The sequence below is a fragment of the Cyprinus carpio genome, chromosome B6 (genome assembly GCF_018340385.1).
Source record: "Cyprinus carpio isolate SPL01 chromosome B6, ASM1834038v1, whole genome shotgun sequence".
In the NCBI taxonomy this organism is placed as follows: domain Eukaryota; kingdom Metazoa; phylum Chordata; class Actinopteri; order Cypriniformes; family Cyprinidae; genus Cyprinus; species Cyprinus carpio.
The window spans coordinates 11,071,501-11,088,709 of record NC_056602.1 but is presented as its reverse complement, the minus strand read 5'-3'; the positions used below and the strand labels follow the sequence as shown (position 1 = coordinate 11,088,709).

At 37.2% G+C, this 17,209-nt stretch overlaps 2 protein-coding genes across 3 annotated transcripts; one reads left to right on the top strand and one right to left on the bottom strand.

Annotated features, from left to right (window-relative positions):
- Positions 1–3,580: 3,580 nt before the first annotated feature.
- On the top strand, positions 3,581–6,037 carry LOC109092309 (transcription elongation factor, mitochondrial-like). Its single transcript, XM_042725700.1, has 4 exons — positions 3,581–3,992; positions 4,368–4,837; positions 4,931–5,080; positions 5,516–6,037. The coding sequence occupies exons 1-4, from the start codon at positions 3,950–3,952 to the stop codon at positions 5,939–5,941; spliced, it is 1,089 nt and encodes a 362-aa protein (XP_042581634.1). The 5' UTR covers positions 3,581–3,949; the 3' UTR covers positions 5,942–6,037.
- An 883-nt stretch (positions 6,038–6,920) lies between these two features.
- Positions 6,921–17,146, bottom strand: atad5b (ATPase family AAA domain containing 5b). 2 transcript variants are annotated; one of them, XM_042725693.1, is made up of 14 exons: positions 16,269–17,146; positions 15,470–15,620; positions 14,659–15,052; positions 13,457–13,545; positions 13,206–13,351; positions 12,935–13,088; positions 12,585–12,749; positions 12,225–12,376; positions 11,302–11,395; positions 11,166–11,230; positions 10,784–10,969; positions 8,512–9,305; positions 8,257–8,409; positions 6,921–8,146 (listed from the first exon to the last, which is right to left on the bottom strand). In XM_042725693.1, exons 1-14 carry the CDS (start codon positions 17,040–17,042, stop codon positions 8,074–8,076), a joined length of 3,390 nt encoding a protein of 1,129 aa, XP_042581627.1. In that variant the 5' UTR covers positions 17,043–17,146; the 3' UTR covers positions 6,921–8,073. The 2 variants fall into 2 exon arrangements, with proteins under 2 accessions (XP_042581627.1, XP_018961620.1); XM_019106075.2 differs by having other exon boundaries at positions 14,659–15,049.
- Positions 17,147–17,209: the final 63 nt, after the last annotated feature.

The following is a 17,209-nucleotide window of genomic DNA, read 5'->3' as shown; positions in this document are numbered from 1 at the left end:
GTTAAATAACAGAAAGCCAAACGAGACCTTTATATAGAATACATGGGAAAAAAAAAATAGAGTTTTAGCCGGCGACGGCGAATGACACGGTGGATTGTGTTCACGACAATGTTTTCTGGAAGTATTCCTGAGCCCATGTTGTGATTCCCATTACAGTAGCTTTTCTGTATGTGATGCAGTGCCATCTAAGGGCCCGAAGATCATGAGCATCCAGTATGGTTTTCCGGCCTTGACCCTTACACACAGAGATTGTTCCAGATTCTCTGAATCTTCGGATGATATTATGCACTATAGATGATCATAACTTCAAACCCTTTGCAATTTTTCTATGAGAAACTCCTTTCTGATATTGCTCCACTATTTTTCGCCGCAGCATTGGGGGAATTGGTGATCCTCTGCCCATCTTGACTTCTGAGAGACACTGCCACTCTGAGAGGCTCTTTTTATACCCAATCATGTTGCCAGTTGACCTAATAAGTTGCAAATTGGTCCTCCAGCTGTTCCTTATATGTACAATTAAATTTTTCGGCCTCTTATTGCTACCTGTCCCAACTTTTTTGGAATGTGCAGCTCTCATGAAATCCAAAATGAGCCAATATTTGGCATGACATTTCAAAATGTCTCACTTTCAACATTTGATATGTAACCTATATTCTATTGTGAATAAAATATAAGTTTATGAGATTTGTAAATTATTCCATTCCTTTTTAACTCACAATTTGTACAGTGTCCCAACTGTTTTGGAATCGGGTTTGTAAACTTGCTGGGGTGATTTGATGAAAACACTTTGGTTCGCAAACCTCTCATATAGACATCTTGCCAGAACATTATTGGGTCTCATTCACTTCCCATCTGTGCAAACTTATGCTTTAAAATAATGTGTATTGTATAAAGTGCTATATAAATAAAGGTGACTTGACATATAATTTATAACGAATCCTCAAAATGTTTGCAATAATGTTTAACAGTTTGGGGTGTAGGATTTTCTAAATATTTTTTGAAAGTCTCTTGTGCTAAGCAAGGCCATATTTTGTTGATCAAAATTTTCATTACATTTTAAAACAATTTAATTTATGTGAAACTGATTTGTTTTTCAATCATTACTCCAGACTTCAGTGTTCAGACTTCATGATCTTTCAAAAATCATTCTAAAATGCTGATTGGGTGCTGAGTTATATTTCAAATTTTTATCAATGATAAAAAAAAAAACAGTAGTGCTGTTTAATATTTTTGAACAGCATTTATTTTAAATCTTTTGAAACATTATAAAGGTATTTACTGTCATTTTTAATGTGTCGTTGCTGAATAGAAATGGAAATGCAGATTAATATTTTCATAAATTGGATAAATTAGTGGCCCCACAATAAGCATAAAAACCAATCATTTATAGTTTTTGCCCATATAAATGTCCCATTCTTTGTTTAGCAGATCAAAGGACAATTGAGGTGCATGTCAATCATTTAGCAATGTCACAGTGCATAAGCCAGAATCAGAGAGTGCTTTAGACAAACTTTTACGTTTTTAAAACTGTTTGGGAGGTCCAACAACAATAGCTTTAAAACAGCTTAAAGAGACTACAAAAGAATTGAGATATATGTAAAAATCAGTAAAGCTTTCAATAAAGGAAGGTGAGAGCAGTAAAGTGCATTTGAACAGATGCAGATCATACTTTGTGGGTTGTAAATAGGTCATGGCTTATGTTATGTGCCGTTTTCCGACACAGAAAACTGTACACATACATACAAACACAACTTTTCATGGGTCTTGCTCCGAGTCATATGGTTTTGTTATATGTCAGCTACAGTATATCATCAGATACCAAAGGTGTTGTACCTCTTCAGACTGAGAAGGTCATTCCTGGTGATCCCCTGATGTCAGACTAAAACTTCTCCCAGCATAACAACTTGAAGCATCACTGTCTAAAGATGAACTGGAAACATCCATCTAAACAATCCAGGAACTGTGAATTTCTAACCCGTCCTGAGTGTGATTCAAAATTCACTCATTATTTCTTAAATGGGTCATATGATGTGATTTAAATTTTTCCTTTCTCTTTGGAGTGTTACAAGCTCTTGGTGCATAAAGAAGATCTGTAAAGTTGCAAAGACTAAAGTCTCAAATTCAAAGAGATATTCTTTATAAAAGTAAAGTGTAAACCAAAAAAATAAAACTCATTCTAACATATCCCCACATGCCTACGTCACGATGAGGGAAGATTTGCATAACGCCGCCCAAATGTTCACGCAAAGAAAGGTGTAACCTTTATTCTCGCTGTAGTATTGTTGTTGCTGCTGCCGCCATGTTGTGAAGACACTGTGTGTTTCATTGTGAAAGCGATACTACTTTGTTTGGTCTTCCAAAAGAGGACATGACTAGAAATCAGTGATTAAGTTCCAGAACAGTTCAACCCAAATATTCAGATGTGTGGAACACATTTTATGGAGGACTGTTTCCTGATCTGCCGGCTGTTCTGACTCAGACTGTAAGTACTTTTTTTATATTCAAAGAATTTCCCACTTATGATTCAGCGTTTGTTGTTTGTCATTTCTCCGATCACAAATGCTTCGTTAGTAATGGGTTTTATTGTTTTTTTCTGGTCGTGCCGGGAAATGGCATCACAGTATGATGAGGGGCGTAACATTTCCGTCACACACTTGAGGTATTCAGCCAATCACAACGCACTGGATAGCTGGCCAATCATCGCACACCTCGCTTTTCAGACCAATGAGCTTTGTAAAAATCAATGCGTTTCAGAAAGGCAGGGCATAGAGGAGAAACAATAATGTACAATATGTGGAAAATAATGTTTTTTTTTTTTTACCTTAAACCGCATAAACACATTTCATTACACCAAATACACAAAATAATGTTCTTTTTAGCAGCATCATATGACCAGTTTAAGATACTTTTTTTGTCATATACTGCATGCAAATTTAAAAGTATTAAGCATTAAACTTATTACCTCAAAGGCCTGATTTGAATTTAGCTCAGCTGAAAGTGTATCTTCCGTCTTTTTGATCTCAGCTTGTAACCAATCCAGACGTTTCATTAAACTATCCTAAAGAGCAAGCAGTCACACTAAAAGTTAGAAAGCTAGCAAAAGCTCAAGGTTAGCACTCCAGGGGCCTGTTTTATAAAACAAGTTTACCAAATAAGACTTATTGTCAGTTGATTTGGTTCAAAATAAGTCAGGCTAACTGAAATAAGCCTGGCTTATTTGGTAAACTTGTTTTATGAAACAGGCCCCAAATATGTATCTGCCCAGTGTAAAAACGCATAAGTGTGTTTTTAACATATAAACAATACAAATAACTTTTTATTTTATTTTCATTTTAAATCAATTAATTTAGATTTAAAATCAAATAGTTCCCTACTGAAAATCAGTCTTAAGATGGTTTTCTGGGGCCAGTTACATAAAAAGCTACCATGTTAAGACTTGAGAACTAGTTTCACCAGCAGTTGCCAAGGGGTAATCAGTCTTACTTTTTCAATACAAATAAGACCACTCTACCTTTTGCATAACTGAATTAAAAAGAAGTTTATGTAACAGTTCATGCAACAGGCCCTGGTCTTAGCTGGGTAAAAACGGTATCCCAGGCTGGCCAGCTTAGGCTAGTCTAAAGCTGCTCTTTGCCCAACATGTTTTAATGCACTTCTGACAATAGTTATGCCCACAAACTAGTGTAACCGGCTTTGTGAAAATCTCCATACATATCGAACATTTAAGGTTATTCGCCACGAACTTAACAATATCCTCATATAATAGCTACTGCATGCCAAGATGTTCTCGGAATCGAAACTGAGTCGCTTTATTTTCAAATAAAGTATTCGGAACCAAAGTCACACAAGCCGTGTTTCCACACGAGCCAGCCCTTTACGTAGGACTTCTGAGGGTAATGCATGGGTCACTGTCATATGTAAGGAAAACACAGAGCTGTGCCGATCAAACATGCAGATCGGAAAGCGCCTCCTGTCCTCCATCTTCCTTAAAGGTAATAAAAAATAACAACACTTGTTGTAAAGATATTTGGTATTAAATTAAATTAGAACTAACCCTTGCGGTGTCAATCTTAAGGAATCTTGAAACATCACAGATCTTTTTCGATGTTGTATTATCAGTTGAACTAATTTAATTATGTGTAAGTTTTTTAATTGAATCTGTGTATTTATTTATTGTTTATGTTTATTAGAGTTTGTTTGTTGAATAATGTTTCTTAGTTGGGACTTAAAAGTCTAAGATTTAACTAAGCTGAATAATGACACTTGTATTTTGTGGAGCTGCTTTATAGCTGAAATTTGATTGTGGTTTGTCTAATAATGTGTATGCATGTTTGTTTGATTATTTTCTGACTAAATCATCATTACAGGGCATTACAGTCTGTTCTGTCGCCCCCCGAGGTACTTGCCTAAATATGAGCTCAGATTTTTGCAGTGCACCTATTGCAGAAGGAGCAGAATCATGATCTGTGGACTTGACACCTTGAATGCATCAGTTTCCTCTGAATTATGCCAAGAAAAGGACAAAGCCTTGGACTTGTGTTATACCGCAGAGCAGCGTGCTGTCATACTCCAGCGCCTCAACACAGCTACAGAGTCAGAACTGGAACAGGTCAAACTGCTACGAGGACGGAAAGCTGTTAACATTGTCAAACACAGAACCACACACGGACCATTCCACAGTCTGGAGAGTGTCATGAATGTGCCCTTACTGAAACACAAGAGTGCTGTCATAGTCTTTAACTCTATCCTTAATCCAGCTGACAAGAAAGAGAGGAAAAAGGGAAAAGTCCATCTGGCAAAATTTATAAGACCTGAGGTTGACCGAGCTCTGTTGGAGGTGAGGCAAATCTGTTTAAACCACTACATTTTATAGCTTTTGTGAGTGAGATGTTGTTCTGTGCTGTGTTTTATTTTTGATTTTTTTTTGCAGGATGCAAGCTCTATAGTGTCCATTGTTTGTGGTACTAATAAAATTGCATGGACACACATGGATCGTGCAAGAACTGTCTTAGACTGGCAGCAAGCAGAGTGCAAGAGTTTTATGAAAGGAACATACATGGCATCCGATTATTTGGAAGATGTGAGTTAATAAATTGTGCCTTTTGACATACTTTTTTTTATTTTTTTGAGACTTAGCAGTATTGAGGTTTATATTCATATTACAATATTTGTATATCCTTTTAAGAAAGCAAACCAGCAACCCTTGTGGTTTGAAGAACTTAAAGAGCAATGTAACAGAAGTAGCGACAGATCCTTTCCTTTACTACTGTGACATAGATCTGAGTCAAAAGGATTATTGTAAAGAAAAACTGGCCAAAACTGTTTAAAAATTAAACGCATGCATAGATGAATTGTTCACTGTAAAATCTGTATCCATTTCTTTATTCTGCAGAACACAATAGAAGATATTTTGAAGACTTGTTTACCTTCTGTATAGAGCATCTTATTTGATAGTGAATTTGCACTGGAGTAACCAGTAATGATATTTATAATGTATATTCTTTGTCAACCCTAGATCTCCGCGGTTATTTCAAGCTTTCCTCCTGCTGACTTTTTTTTGGTGGAGAAGCCAGGCATCTCTCCCCAGAATACTTCTCTTTATCCAGTCTTGGTCCATCTCCGAACAGTAGAGGCCATGCTATTTGCTTTACTCACTCCAGCGAGGGAACCAGGAAGCCCCCCAAAGGTCCTTAACATGATGCGCACAGCTGTCGGCCGCCATTTCAACTTAATAGTGGGAGATTGTCGGACAAGTGGAGCTGAGACAGTGAAGAAGATGATGACGGAGTCTGTGATAAAGCAAGATCCACGTGTTCTTTTTCCTCATGATTTGGTGTTAAAGCACAGAAACTCCTTTCAGATGAGCAGTAGGAACAGAGGGGAAGAGCTATGCGACGCTCTCCTGCAAGCTATAGCGTTTTTCGAACTCCTGCGGGAGTGAATCGCTACTGAATGGCTATTTCTCATTTGTTGGACATTGGAGCTCCTTCTCCCTTCCACTGAGTAGAATTTTGTGCAGTGCTTTACACAAAACAAAAACTTTTTTATTTCTCTTATTTTTACACACTGTGTAAAAATTCATACTTTTCTGGACCTTGACAGACGTGTTAAACTAGAACCTAGTCTGTGTTGAGGAGAAACTTTAAAAATGTAAAGGTTAAATAAAATCTACAGTAAGACTGTATTACGGCAATGTTAAAGAGGGACAGTTAACCCCAAAATGAAAATTCTGTCGTCATTTACTCACCCTTATATTGTTTCTGTATGAGCTTCGTTCTTTGTTCTGTTGAACACAAAAGAATATTATCTTGAGGAATATGGGTAAGCAAATAGTTGCTGGTAGCCTCCATACCCTGGAAATCAGTGGCTACCGGCAACTGAATGGATACCACACCCCAAAAAAAAATTTTTGCAACAGAAGAAATAAACCCATAACATTCCAAAACCACTTAAAGGGATACTCCACCCCAAAATGAAATTTTTGTCATTAATCACTTACCCCCATGTCATTCCAAACCCGTAAAAGCTTTGTTCGTGTTTGGAACACAATTTAAGATATTTTGGATGAAAAATATGTGTCTCTCCAAATCAGCGTAGCGCCAATTTGGCAAATCTGTGTCAGCCACACTGTGCTGATTCACTGTTTTCTTTCAAACCAGATACACGTAAAAAATGTATCCTTGTAGCACGGCTGATACAGTTTTCTTTGTGTACAAAAAGTATTCTCTTCACTTCATAACGTTACAGTTGAATCACTGATGGCAGATGGACTATTCTGACTATGCTTTTCATACTTTTCTGGACCTTGATGGTGTATTTTATTTGGCAGTCTATGGGACAGTCTCAAGCCTCCCGGTTTTCATCCAAAATATCTTAAATTATGTTCTGAAGATGAACGAAGCTTTTGAATGACAGAAACGACACGGGGGTAAGTGATTAATGACAGAATTTTCATTTTGGGGTGGAGTAACCATTTAAGGGTCATTAAATGATGACAACTTTCTTTTGGGGGAACTATCCCTGCCACACTCAATTTTATTTCACGAGTTCGCCTGCCCATCCAGTCCTGATGGTTAGCGGTAAACAAACTTGGCTTGCTGTCCTCAATGGAGGCTCGGCTTGAGCTCAGAGTTCAAATCCCCCCATTGCGGTACTAACTAGAGGGAGAATAACAGAAATAGAGGAGATGGGGTGTTGGCGGGATGCTGGAAGAACAGACGCTGGGAAGGTGCAGTGAGTGCTGCTTATATAAGCTTGTAATGATGATCGCCGGGACTGGATGATTAGGTTCCTCCCGTAACTACTTTTTGAACTTCATACAATATTTAACTCTTGGTCCTTGCTGCACTTCTCTTATCAACTAATTAGTTTTTCCTGGACCTGGATACCCCCAACTCTGCACATGTTGTATGTCTCCCTAATAAAACACTCCTGATTCAACGCATCAACTTGTTAGTAGAGACTTCAAGACCTGAAATGGTTGTGTCAGATGACACACATCCAAAATGTGTACTGTTAGGACAAAATAATGTGAACACCGATTATTATAGGGGTAAATATTATTTGTGTAGGTTATCTTTTCATTGTTTATATTCTCTAAGCTGTATATAAGTGTAGTATACATTTTGCAAGTATCACTTGGGTGAACTATCCCATTAAGGAGAACTTACAGTTGGTTAAAAACAATTGAATATGTGGTTTAAGGAAACTAAATTAAATTCTAAGAAAAGCTCCTTATTTTTTCACAGATGACACTTAGATTGACATTTTGTATCTAATACAGTGAAGTTCAGACATTTTTAAATGAAACTTAAGTGTCTTTTTGGTGCCCCCTGTATATAGATAGTATGAGTGGTACTGAAATGCTCAACGAGAACATCATTATGCCCGTTTGAGGTAATTCCTAGTTAATTAGAAAAATATATTTCTTTATTTTCCAAGAATAAATGATCTATTATACAAATATATTTCTGTGACTCTACAATCTACACACACAAGTCACACTCATGTCACAATACAGTGAACAGTTTAGAAGTCATGGAGGATTTTCTATAGCAGTATGTCAATCACACATCAAGGGAAATCCAAGGCCATGAATTCCAGCAAGCTTCTGGGCAGGTGAAGGCTTGAGAGGTAGTGGGAATGTCTGAATGTGAGAGATGAAAAAAAAAAAAACATAAATTGAACAAATATCAAATTAAAGAATTACTGTATATACATTTTATATTAAGCATTAGAAGTTTCCTTTTAAAATACCTTAAGGAGCACTGTTCTTTAACTTTCTCAGCTCTGCAGATTGAGCGCATAGTGGGCAGGTAGTCCATGAAAAGAACATGTTTATTACTATGACAATAGAACTTTTTGCTGGAGATCAGATTGGATACAATCTCATTGCGCTTCTGGACACCACTATAAAAAGTCAGAATCAGATACAACAAAAAATTAGAGTACGCATAATATACACACTGATGAAGTTAAAGCTTAATTAATATTTTAATTTAAAATACACACCTAGGTTCACAGAATTTGCAGTGACACATTCTGAGGGGTTTTTTGTCAGATGGCAGAGACAGGGCACAAATCATTTGTTCCCATTTCTCTGAAGACAGCTCCTTCCTCAGTCTTGTGGTTTCCGTCCAGATCCTAGAAAGTTCAGTCCGACACTGATGGAAACTCAAACCTTCCACAATGGCCAATATCTGGGATGAATTCTCAAAACATTGTCCGATCTGCTCCTCTCTTGGTAAGTCCAATAAGCCGTCCTTCAATGAGGCACCCATCCAACTAAGAGGTTCCGACTTACAAAGTCCAGTTCCTCTGAGAGATGGTCTTTGTAAATAAGCATCCAGAAAAGACATGTTTTCAAAAAACTTTGAAATGCACACCATGTGCTGAAAAACCAGCACAAGTGATTCATCTTGTCCATGGACATCTGTTTCGGAAGTCAAATATTTTGTTTGTTTTGAAGGGGCTGAAGAATTATAAGATGCATCCAAAGAGAAAAGTTTGAGATGTGGGTAAGAAAAAGTTTTTGGCTCACAAGATGACAAATGTTTTTTTCTTCTGCATGTAGAGAGCCTGTCTGGTCTAACCTCGTGTACATTTGTGGAGGTCTGTAACATCAAGCCTTTTATTGGCTTTTCTCCTTTCGTCTTGAGATTTATTGATTGTTGCTGATATGAAGATTGAGATGAGAAATGTGGAGAAAAGAGACTTTCGATGTTAGAGTACAGTAGACCTGCTCCCATTTTCTCTGCCAGGATCTCCAGACACCTGCTGTTTTCCAGCTCAGTCCAGGATTCACACTGTGTAATTTTAAACAGATTACATGCATCAATTTCAGTTTATGAATCAGTGCAAGTGGTTTACTAGCCCTTTTCACACTGCGATTCCGGCAAATACACGCGTAATGCGTCTTGGCAATTGTTCCCGGGTCACTAGATTTTGCCCCTTTCACACTGCCAGTGATTTCCTGGAATATGTGCGTGCGTTCACACCAAGCGGCAACCTCCCGCTCCCTCTCTTGAAACCAACACGGAAGTGACTAAAACTACAATTCATCGACTGGCCACTGGAGGCTGGCTCCAAAAGGGAGTCAATCCCATAGACCCCCCATGTTAAAATGCTCAAATTTACAGAAAAAAAAATTATTTTGGTCTATATAGCTAATTTTGCCCTTCGTGACAACTGTGAGGGGGGTGAATTTTTTTAATAACTAATCCGTTTAAATTATATTAAGCTTTAAAGTTCTGCATAAATAAGGGTGTGGCCACTTGAGTGACAGGTGGATTGCCGCTGCTGACACTGCTGTCGAGCTTGGTGGGCGTGGCTTCAGCAACCAGCTCCCACATTTTTGCCCATTTTCAATTATCCGGGAGTGACAAATGGTGACTCACTGCCAAGATGGTGACAGCCGGCTCCGCCCATTTTGCACTTCAAAAACGCTCTTTAGGAATCTATGGGTGACGTCACAGACACTACGTCCATGTTTTTATACAGTCTATGGTTCACACACAACCCGTAAAGGTCCCGTAATGACACCATAGACTGTATAAAAACATGGACGTAGTGTCCGTTTTCTCAATTTACTCACCCTCATTTCATCCCACATATGACTTTCTTTCTTCAAATAAACACAACCAGATTTTTAGAAAAATAATACAAGTAAATATAAAATTTCTTGTGTATATATATATATATATATATATATATATATATATATATATTACTATAAACCATTGCTTCCAGCCAATTGGTCTATATGCTTTTATTAGAGGGTCAAATTTGCTTGATGTAAATGTAACCGCATTGTAAAGCTCATGCGAGATGTGACACTACAGTGTGACATTACAGAGATGGATTATATTTCTAAAAATCTTTGTGAAAGAAAGTCACACGTCTGAGATAGAGGACAGGTGAAGTGACCAACCACAGTTTAATTTGTAGGTAAATATTTTTAAAAACTGATAATGCAATAATAATACACCAAGACTTACATTTCAGTGTATCATAGTACATATACTGTATTACAGTGCAGTGTTACTGTACTAGCAAAAAAAAAACTAAACTTTGAGGATACATATGGGCACAAGATGTTTTAATCAAATATTCTATATTGCTAATAAGATTTAAGAGAGCAGCAACACGTACAGTAACTACGCAACATTGATCTAACACACGATTATGCAAAACGAAAAACTTCTGGAGACTGACAACTGTTTGCATCTCTATAATTTCATGTGCAGAAAACCTAAAGTAGTAAATAAATATTAGTCTGGCTCACTTTGAGTATGTTCTTGAGGATTTGCAGTTCTGTGCTCCCTCCACCACTACAGACCCAGAGCTGAAGCTGGAGAATACTCTGTCTGATATCCCCCTTATTCTGACACAGCAAAAAAGCCACGTCCTCTGGATTTGTCCTCATGTTTTCCACCACACACAAACACTGCAGATAGCTCCTGATGGTTTCCTAAGTTTAAAATGATACATAATATTATTACTTCAAATAATTATGCAATTATCTGATATAACAATGCCAACAGATTACAGCTAATTTAAACAAATGCATACCAATAGTGGCATAAAAAGGTGCACAGTAGTTTTCCATGTATGTGGCATAAAAAGGTGTACAATAATATCTGCTTTCAAATATTGTTTTTTCTCACCAGTGAAGGAGTTTGTAAATGGATTTCATCAAAATGCCCCTTAAGTCTTCTACTAAATGATGGGTCTATGAAGAAGAAACATTTTAACAAACAAATAAATGCCTGAGTGCATTTTATGCAGTAAAGCATTGCTCACCATTGGTTGTCAGAATTATTGGTCTTTTGGTTGTGCTCATGAAAGTCTTAATAGCTGCAAGAAATCCAACATCTTCAGGGAAAATGACATCAACCTGGGGGACACATTTAAAGGGTTAGTTCACACAAAAATGAAAACACTGTCATTAATTACTCACCCTAATGTCGTTCCAAACCCGTAAGACCTCCGTTCATCTTCAGAACACAAATGAAGATATTTGTGATGCATCCGAGAGCTCTCTGACCCTCCCATAGACAGCAAAGGTACTACCACGATTAAGGTCCAGAAATGTAGCAAGGAGATCGGAAAAATAATCCATATGACACAACTGCCGCAGCTGACACAGAACAGCATACGCTGTTTGCGTTCAGTGGATATTCTCCAAAATTGCATAAGAGTGATGAAGAGGAGACGAATTGTTAAATAAAGTTGTTTTTTTCTTTTGAGCACAAAAAGTATTCTCGTAGCTTCGTAAAATTACAGCTGAACCCCTGATGTCACATGGATTATTTTACCAATGTCCTTGCTATGTTTCTGGACCTTGATCGTGGATATATCCTTGCTGTATATAGGAGGGTCAGAGAGCTCTCAGATTCCATCAGAAATATCTTAATTTGTGTTCCGAAGATAAACAAAGGTCTTACAGGTTTAAAACGACATGAGGGTGAGTAATTAATGACAGAATTTTCATTTTTGGGTGAACTTTCCCTTTAACATTAGCAGCACATTTAAAAACTTGTGTCAACAAGTAAAAAGGAGTTTAAATCAGCAAAACCAGTTATTTATACTAATAGACAATTAATTTATTCATTAATTCTGATGCTTTTATAACATGCAATGTTATGCTTTTTCTTTTAACACAGCAAATATACAAATAATGAAGTGTTATGTAATCCGTTCAGCTTCCCTATTATCACTCTTACCTCCTCAAATAGTATAAGTGACATTGGGACTGTTCGGCTCTGTCCAAGTGAAGTAGGATCTTTAGAAGGACATGTTGATTCTTGATCACGTTGTCTATTGTCTTTAAAACCAGACACTGATCTCTGAAGCCCATCTGGTTTCAATTTGCCAGCTGTTGTAATTACATTTGTTATAAATAATCAAAATAATAATCACAATTGTTCGTATTTATACTATCCAGTACATGCTCAATTATTATTTTTTCAGACGTTATACCCAGACAAAGCAGAGACATCTATTAAATGCTGTAGTGAACCAGGCCCATTGTTAATTCAAGTACATTTTTGAAGTTCTTATAAAACTAGTTCTAGTACACTTACCATGTATATAATGTTCAGGACCATCAGATGTTTTACCTACAGACTTTTTGCTACTCAACTTGAAAAAGTGAGTGAGTTTTACTGGCTGTGGTTTAGTGCTTAGACGGGAAATGCTAGGAGAAGTTAAAGTTTTCTTTAGATGGTGATTCATATGGCCTTTCTTGGCTATGGAAAAAAAGAAGATACAGTAAATGTTTTCAAAATTATTCAGATTCAATACACAAAATAAATTATAGTTTTATCCATTTTTACTGATGTTTAATGCATATGAGAATCCATGAGATTTTGTGCGAAACACTGCAACTAATTAAATAAGAATTCCTATTGTATAATCCAAGATGTTCACTCACAAGGTGGATCAAGTTTGATTTTGCTTTGATTAATGATTTCAGATTTGAGGGTTTTCATTTTCTGAATGTCGACCTGATGAGACTGAGTTGCTTCTGTCAGCTGGGAGAGTATGAGACGACCACAGCGCAGGATTGAGCTATTCACCTCAAACACCTGAGACCAAAAAACAGAGGAAGACACAATTACGGCTGGTTTAACAGACAGTCAGGATTTTGCTTATTGTAATATTTGTAATAGCATTGATATAAAGAGAACATATTGGACTGAGACCTTGAATCCCAGCTCTTGTGCACAGGCATACACAGCAGCCGTTTTGCCCACTCCTGATGGACCAATCATGAGCACTGTGTTACACAGCTCCTGTTCATGGTCTATGGATACAGTATCACCCTCAAAATCACCACAGTCCCATGACTCTACAGGTAAAGAGATTTGGAATTTTAGAAATTAAAGAAAAAAATTGATTGACATACTGCATTATTACAATAACTGCACGTGTTCTATATTGACAATTTCATTACCATGACTGTTTTCTATCTTCATCCTCCTTTCTTCTTGTCTTCTTCTCCTCTCCTCAGTGTCTGCTCTTATTTTCCATTCTTTCAACCAGCTGCCATTGGAGAAATTAACAAAATGAGATACACTTCTGTATGTCAATATTGTCTAGTATATTAATAATTGGCCATTATTATTGTGTGTAAAAAATACTTAACAGATTATTTTATTAAGTGACATAATTCTAGAAAGTTTTTCTAGAACAGTGGTTCTCAAGCTTTTTGACTTTAAGGCCCCTATTGTCTACAATATTTTTTTGTGTGTGTGTGTTCATATAAAATGAGTAACTAGTCACCTTTTTTTATATAGCGCTTTATACAATACAGATTGTGTCAAAGCAGAAATTTGAACAAAATGTAAGAATTCCGTAAGTTTTGAGAGCTGAATGTTCTTAATAAATTACATTATTTTTAACAAGTGAATTTACATGAATCTTCAAGGCATTTACATAGTAATGATTAAGGATCACCACCTAAAAAACACAAATTATAATAATAAATAATTACTAGAACAGTGGTTCTTAATAAAATTCCCCCCGGCCCCTGCTGAGAACCGCTGTTTAGAATATGTTAGAATGTCTAGAACAGCGGTTCTTAGTCCTGGTCCTCGCGACCCCCCTCTCAGCACATTTTGTATGTTTCTCTTACCGCTTCAGGGGTTTGTTCCATTTGACTGTAAGTGCCCTGCACAGTGGACATCACGGGATATTCTGCCATGATTCCAGTTCAAAAGAAGCACATATGTTCCATTCAAAGGGTATTAAAGTGTGCGAGATGTGACTTCTATGCAAATCTCATGATTACGGTTAAATAACCCTTCACACTTCTGGAGTATGTTTTGTCTCTGTGTGGAGATGCTGCAGCACAAATCTGTGTTTTTAAGTGAAGTAAACTTCAGCCGATTTCCCGTGTGCAGGGAGTAGAGAACAGTGAACACTATGTAGGGAACATGTCAATTGGAACACAGTTCATTCATGGTGCTCTCTTCTAACGAGCTGGTTATCTAAATCAGGTGTGTTAAACAAGAGAGACATGCAAAATATGCAGAGGTCGCGAGGACCAGGATCAAGAACCGCTGGTCTAGAATAAACATGTTTATGGGTTAACTATCCCCTCGATTACCAGGCTATACAACAACCATCTGGCATTAATGCAGTGACACATTTCACCTGTGTAGATGCCCTACTGATGCAGAGTTGCCAATGACTTCGCTAGACTGTTGAGGCTGATATTTATCTGTCCAGAGAACATCCTCTCTTCGTAGATGACCAGGCCATGGGTCCTGATGAACAGATTCATTCTGCACTGGTTCAGTGACTACAGCACAGAATGCAGGTTGTTGCTGCCTGCGTTTTGTTCGGCTCAGTCTGTTTCTGTACTTCGCATGAGAGGGGACCAAACCATTTGAAAATTGTTCAAAGTCCAACTTATCAGCAGAAACACAGTCTTTATTTGTCCTGTGACGTTTGTATGTCCTGTCACAGGTCTGCTCCTCTAACTCTTGTTTTCTCTTTCTCTGGGCAGAAGCTGAAAGATGCTTGGAATCATCAGTTTCATCTGCCTGAAAATTAATGGCAGACTAAGAAGTCCAACATGGGAAAAAATACTTTCACAAAATATATTAAGTATATTATAGTAAAATCTTGTCAGATCTTTTTATACCTTTAATGTTATATTGGAAAATGCATGTAACAAACATAGACAAAAATCCTAAAAATTACCTATATGCACAGCCTTTTGTTTGAACTCCAACTCTTACTGAAAAGTAATTATTTAAGTAATTCTGATTAACCTGAATAACAATCAGCTATTTCAATAGGATTTTTTAGCATCACTTGGTCACATTTTATTGGCTTGGATTTTTTATACCCAGGTTAAATACAACATAAAGAGCTATGTCTGTTACCTACTCTTTTAAATATTGAGAGGTTAAGCTGAGAACAGTTGTTTGTTCTTGAAAAAACACGTTTATTTTCCTACCCAAAGCAGAAATATCCTCCTTAGGTGCAGTTCTCTTCCTCATGAGAAGAGTGAAGAACCTGTGGACAGGAAACTGCATATTGAGTATCTGAATCTCTTCCAGCAACTCACTGCTCATTTCATTGCCAAATTCATTTCTCCATCCAGATTTCTAAAGGGGGAACAAGACAAAAGACTGAGCAAACAAATGAGCACTCCACAAAATAATCCACGATATAAATGCATCATATATTTATGTTGTTTTGCATACACTAATTATTTTGAAATAAATGTCAAGAAGGTGAGCCTTACCACCTACCCCAGTGGTCCTCAACAATTATGACTGAATTATGTTAAGCCACAGTTGTCCCACACAATATTCAGATTTAATATATTAAATTAATTAACCACAATTAATCTATTCTACAGGTATTTCCTCAACAAAACAATATATATTAAGGGAAAACAAAAATAAACATGATTTGATCTCCTTTTACATTTCATTAAGCGTTTGTTTTTAGAATTTTAATACATTAATAATTTAATAGTTAGATTTAAAGTCATCCTGCAGCCCCTTGGAAGTAAGATGGCCCTGGTTGAGAACTGCTGACCTAACACAAAATAATGTAATCTATCTGATAAACATGGGTGACTGACATTTAATGAAAGTCATTCACTTAAAAGTCACTTTAAAACTGCTTTTAAAACGATTTCAAAATTAAAAACTTTTTCTGATAATAAAAGCTACACTGAAAATTATATATATACAGTAGTTGACTCTTGCCTCTAATATCAGCAAAGCAGATTTAAGCAAACCCACCATTTCTCTGAGGGGTTTGATATTGGCTGGTTCTGTACAGATGCGCTGAGTAACGTTAGCCGGATGAGTGATGAGAGGCAGGGCTTGGCCAGTATCATGTTTTGTGCTCTCCGGGATTTGTACAATGTTAATGTTAACCTCTGGCAGATCCAGTAGGTCATTGTCACTGGTGTTTATTCGTAAACAGCTGGGCAACACCTCTTTATCAGCTCTAAAATGATCAATGCCTTTTAAGCTTTTGTCACTTAAGTCACGTTCTCTCTCTGCAGGAATGGGGACGAACTGCAAACTCACATCGCTCCTCATCATCTTTAATGTCAGTTTACTGCGTTTCATATATCCCTCGTTTTGCATTCGAGAAACTTTTTGCAGCGTTGTTTGAGAATGGTGTCCTTCCTTTCTTACGCTTTCTGTGGGAAGATCTGGTGATGTAGGAGGAAGAGCTGAATTGTCTTTATCGCCAGTAACGTTAGGTATTGCAGCATCTGGAAGTAGTTTTCCATCACGGTTATTTAGAATATCATCACAAAATGAGCTGGACTCGGTGGTCTCAGTTACATGGGTGGGATTGTTTCCGCAGCCAGTGAAATTCTCCGATCTTTTTTGTGCTTTCGCTCGTTTTAGTCTGTTGTGTTTTGGATGCACCTGGGTTTTTCTGCTGTCCGTCTCGAGTAGGTTCTCCGCATAAAAGGTCCTGTCGGAGACACTTCCGGAAGAGTCCTTGATTCTAGTGTGCTCAGGTAGAAAGAATCGTGTCTCCATTTTGACAGACATAAGTTAATCCATTTCTAAAATAAACACTGCAGCAAATAGCGGTCAGCAGTGCTATCTTGAAATACCATTGTTCCCGGTTGCATTTTCTGGCTTTTGACGAAGAATACAGAACACGTTTTGTGCTTTATAGCACTTTTTAATTCACTGAATTTATAAAGATGTTTAAA

Excerpts from the sequence above, each read along its gene's own strand:
- atad5b (XM_042725693.1), bottom strand. The coding sequence starts at position 17,042 with ATGTCTGTCAAAATGGAGACACGATTCTTTCTACCTGAGCACACTAGA. Across the intron at positions 15,053-15,469 it reads GGAGGATATTTCTGCTTTGG|AGGCAGATGAAACTGATGAT; the intron begins GTAGGAAAATAA and ends CCATTAATTTTC. Across the intron at positions 12,750-12,934 it reads AATCAAACTTGATCCACCTT|CCAAGAAAGGCCATATGAAT; the intron begins GTGAGTGAACAT and ends TTTTTTCCATAG.
- LOC109092309 (XM_042725700.1), top strand. The coding sequence starts at position 3,950 with ATGCAGATCGGAAAGCGCCTCCTGTCCTCCATCTTCCTTAAAG. Across the intron at positions 3,993-4,367 it reads GTCCTCCATCTTCCTTAAAG|GGCATTACAGTCTGTTCTGT; the intron begins GTAATAAAAAAT and ends TCATCATTACAG. Across the intron at positions 4,838-4,930 it reads TTGACCGAGCTCTGTTGGAG|GATGCAAGCTCTATAGTGTC; the intron begins GTGAGGCAAATC and ends TTTTTTTTGCAG.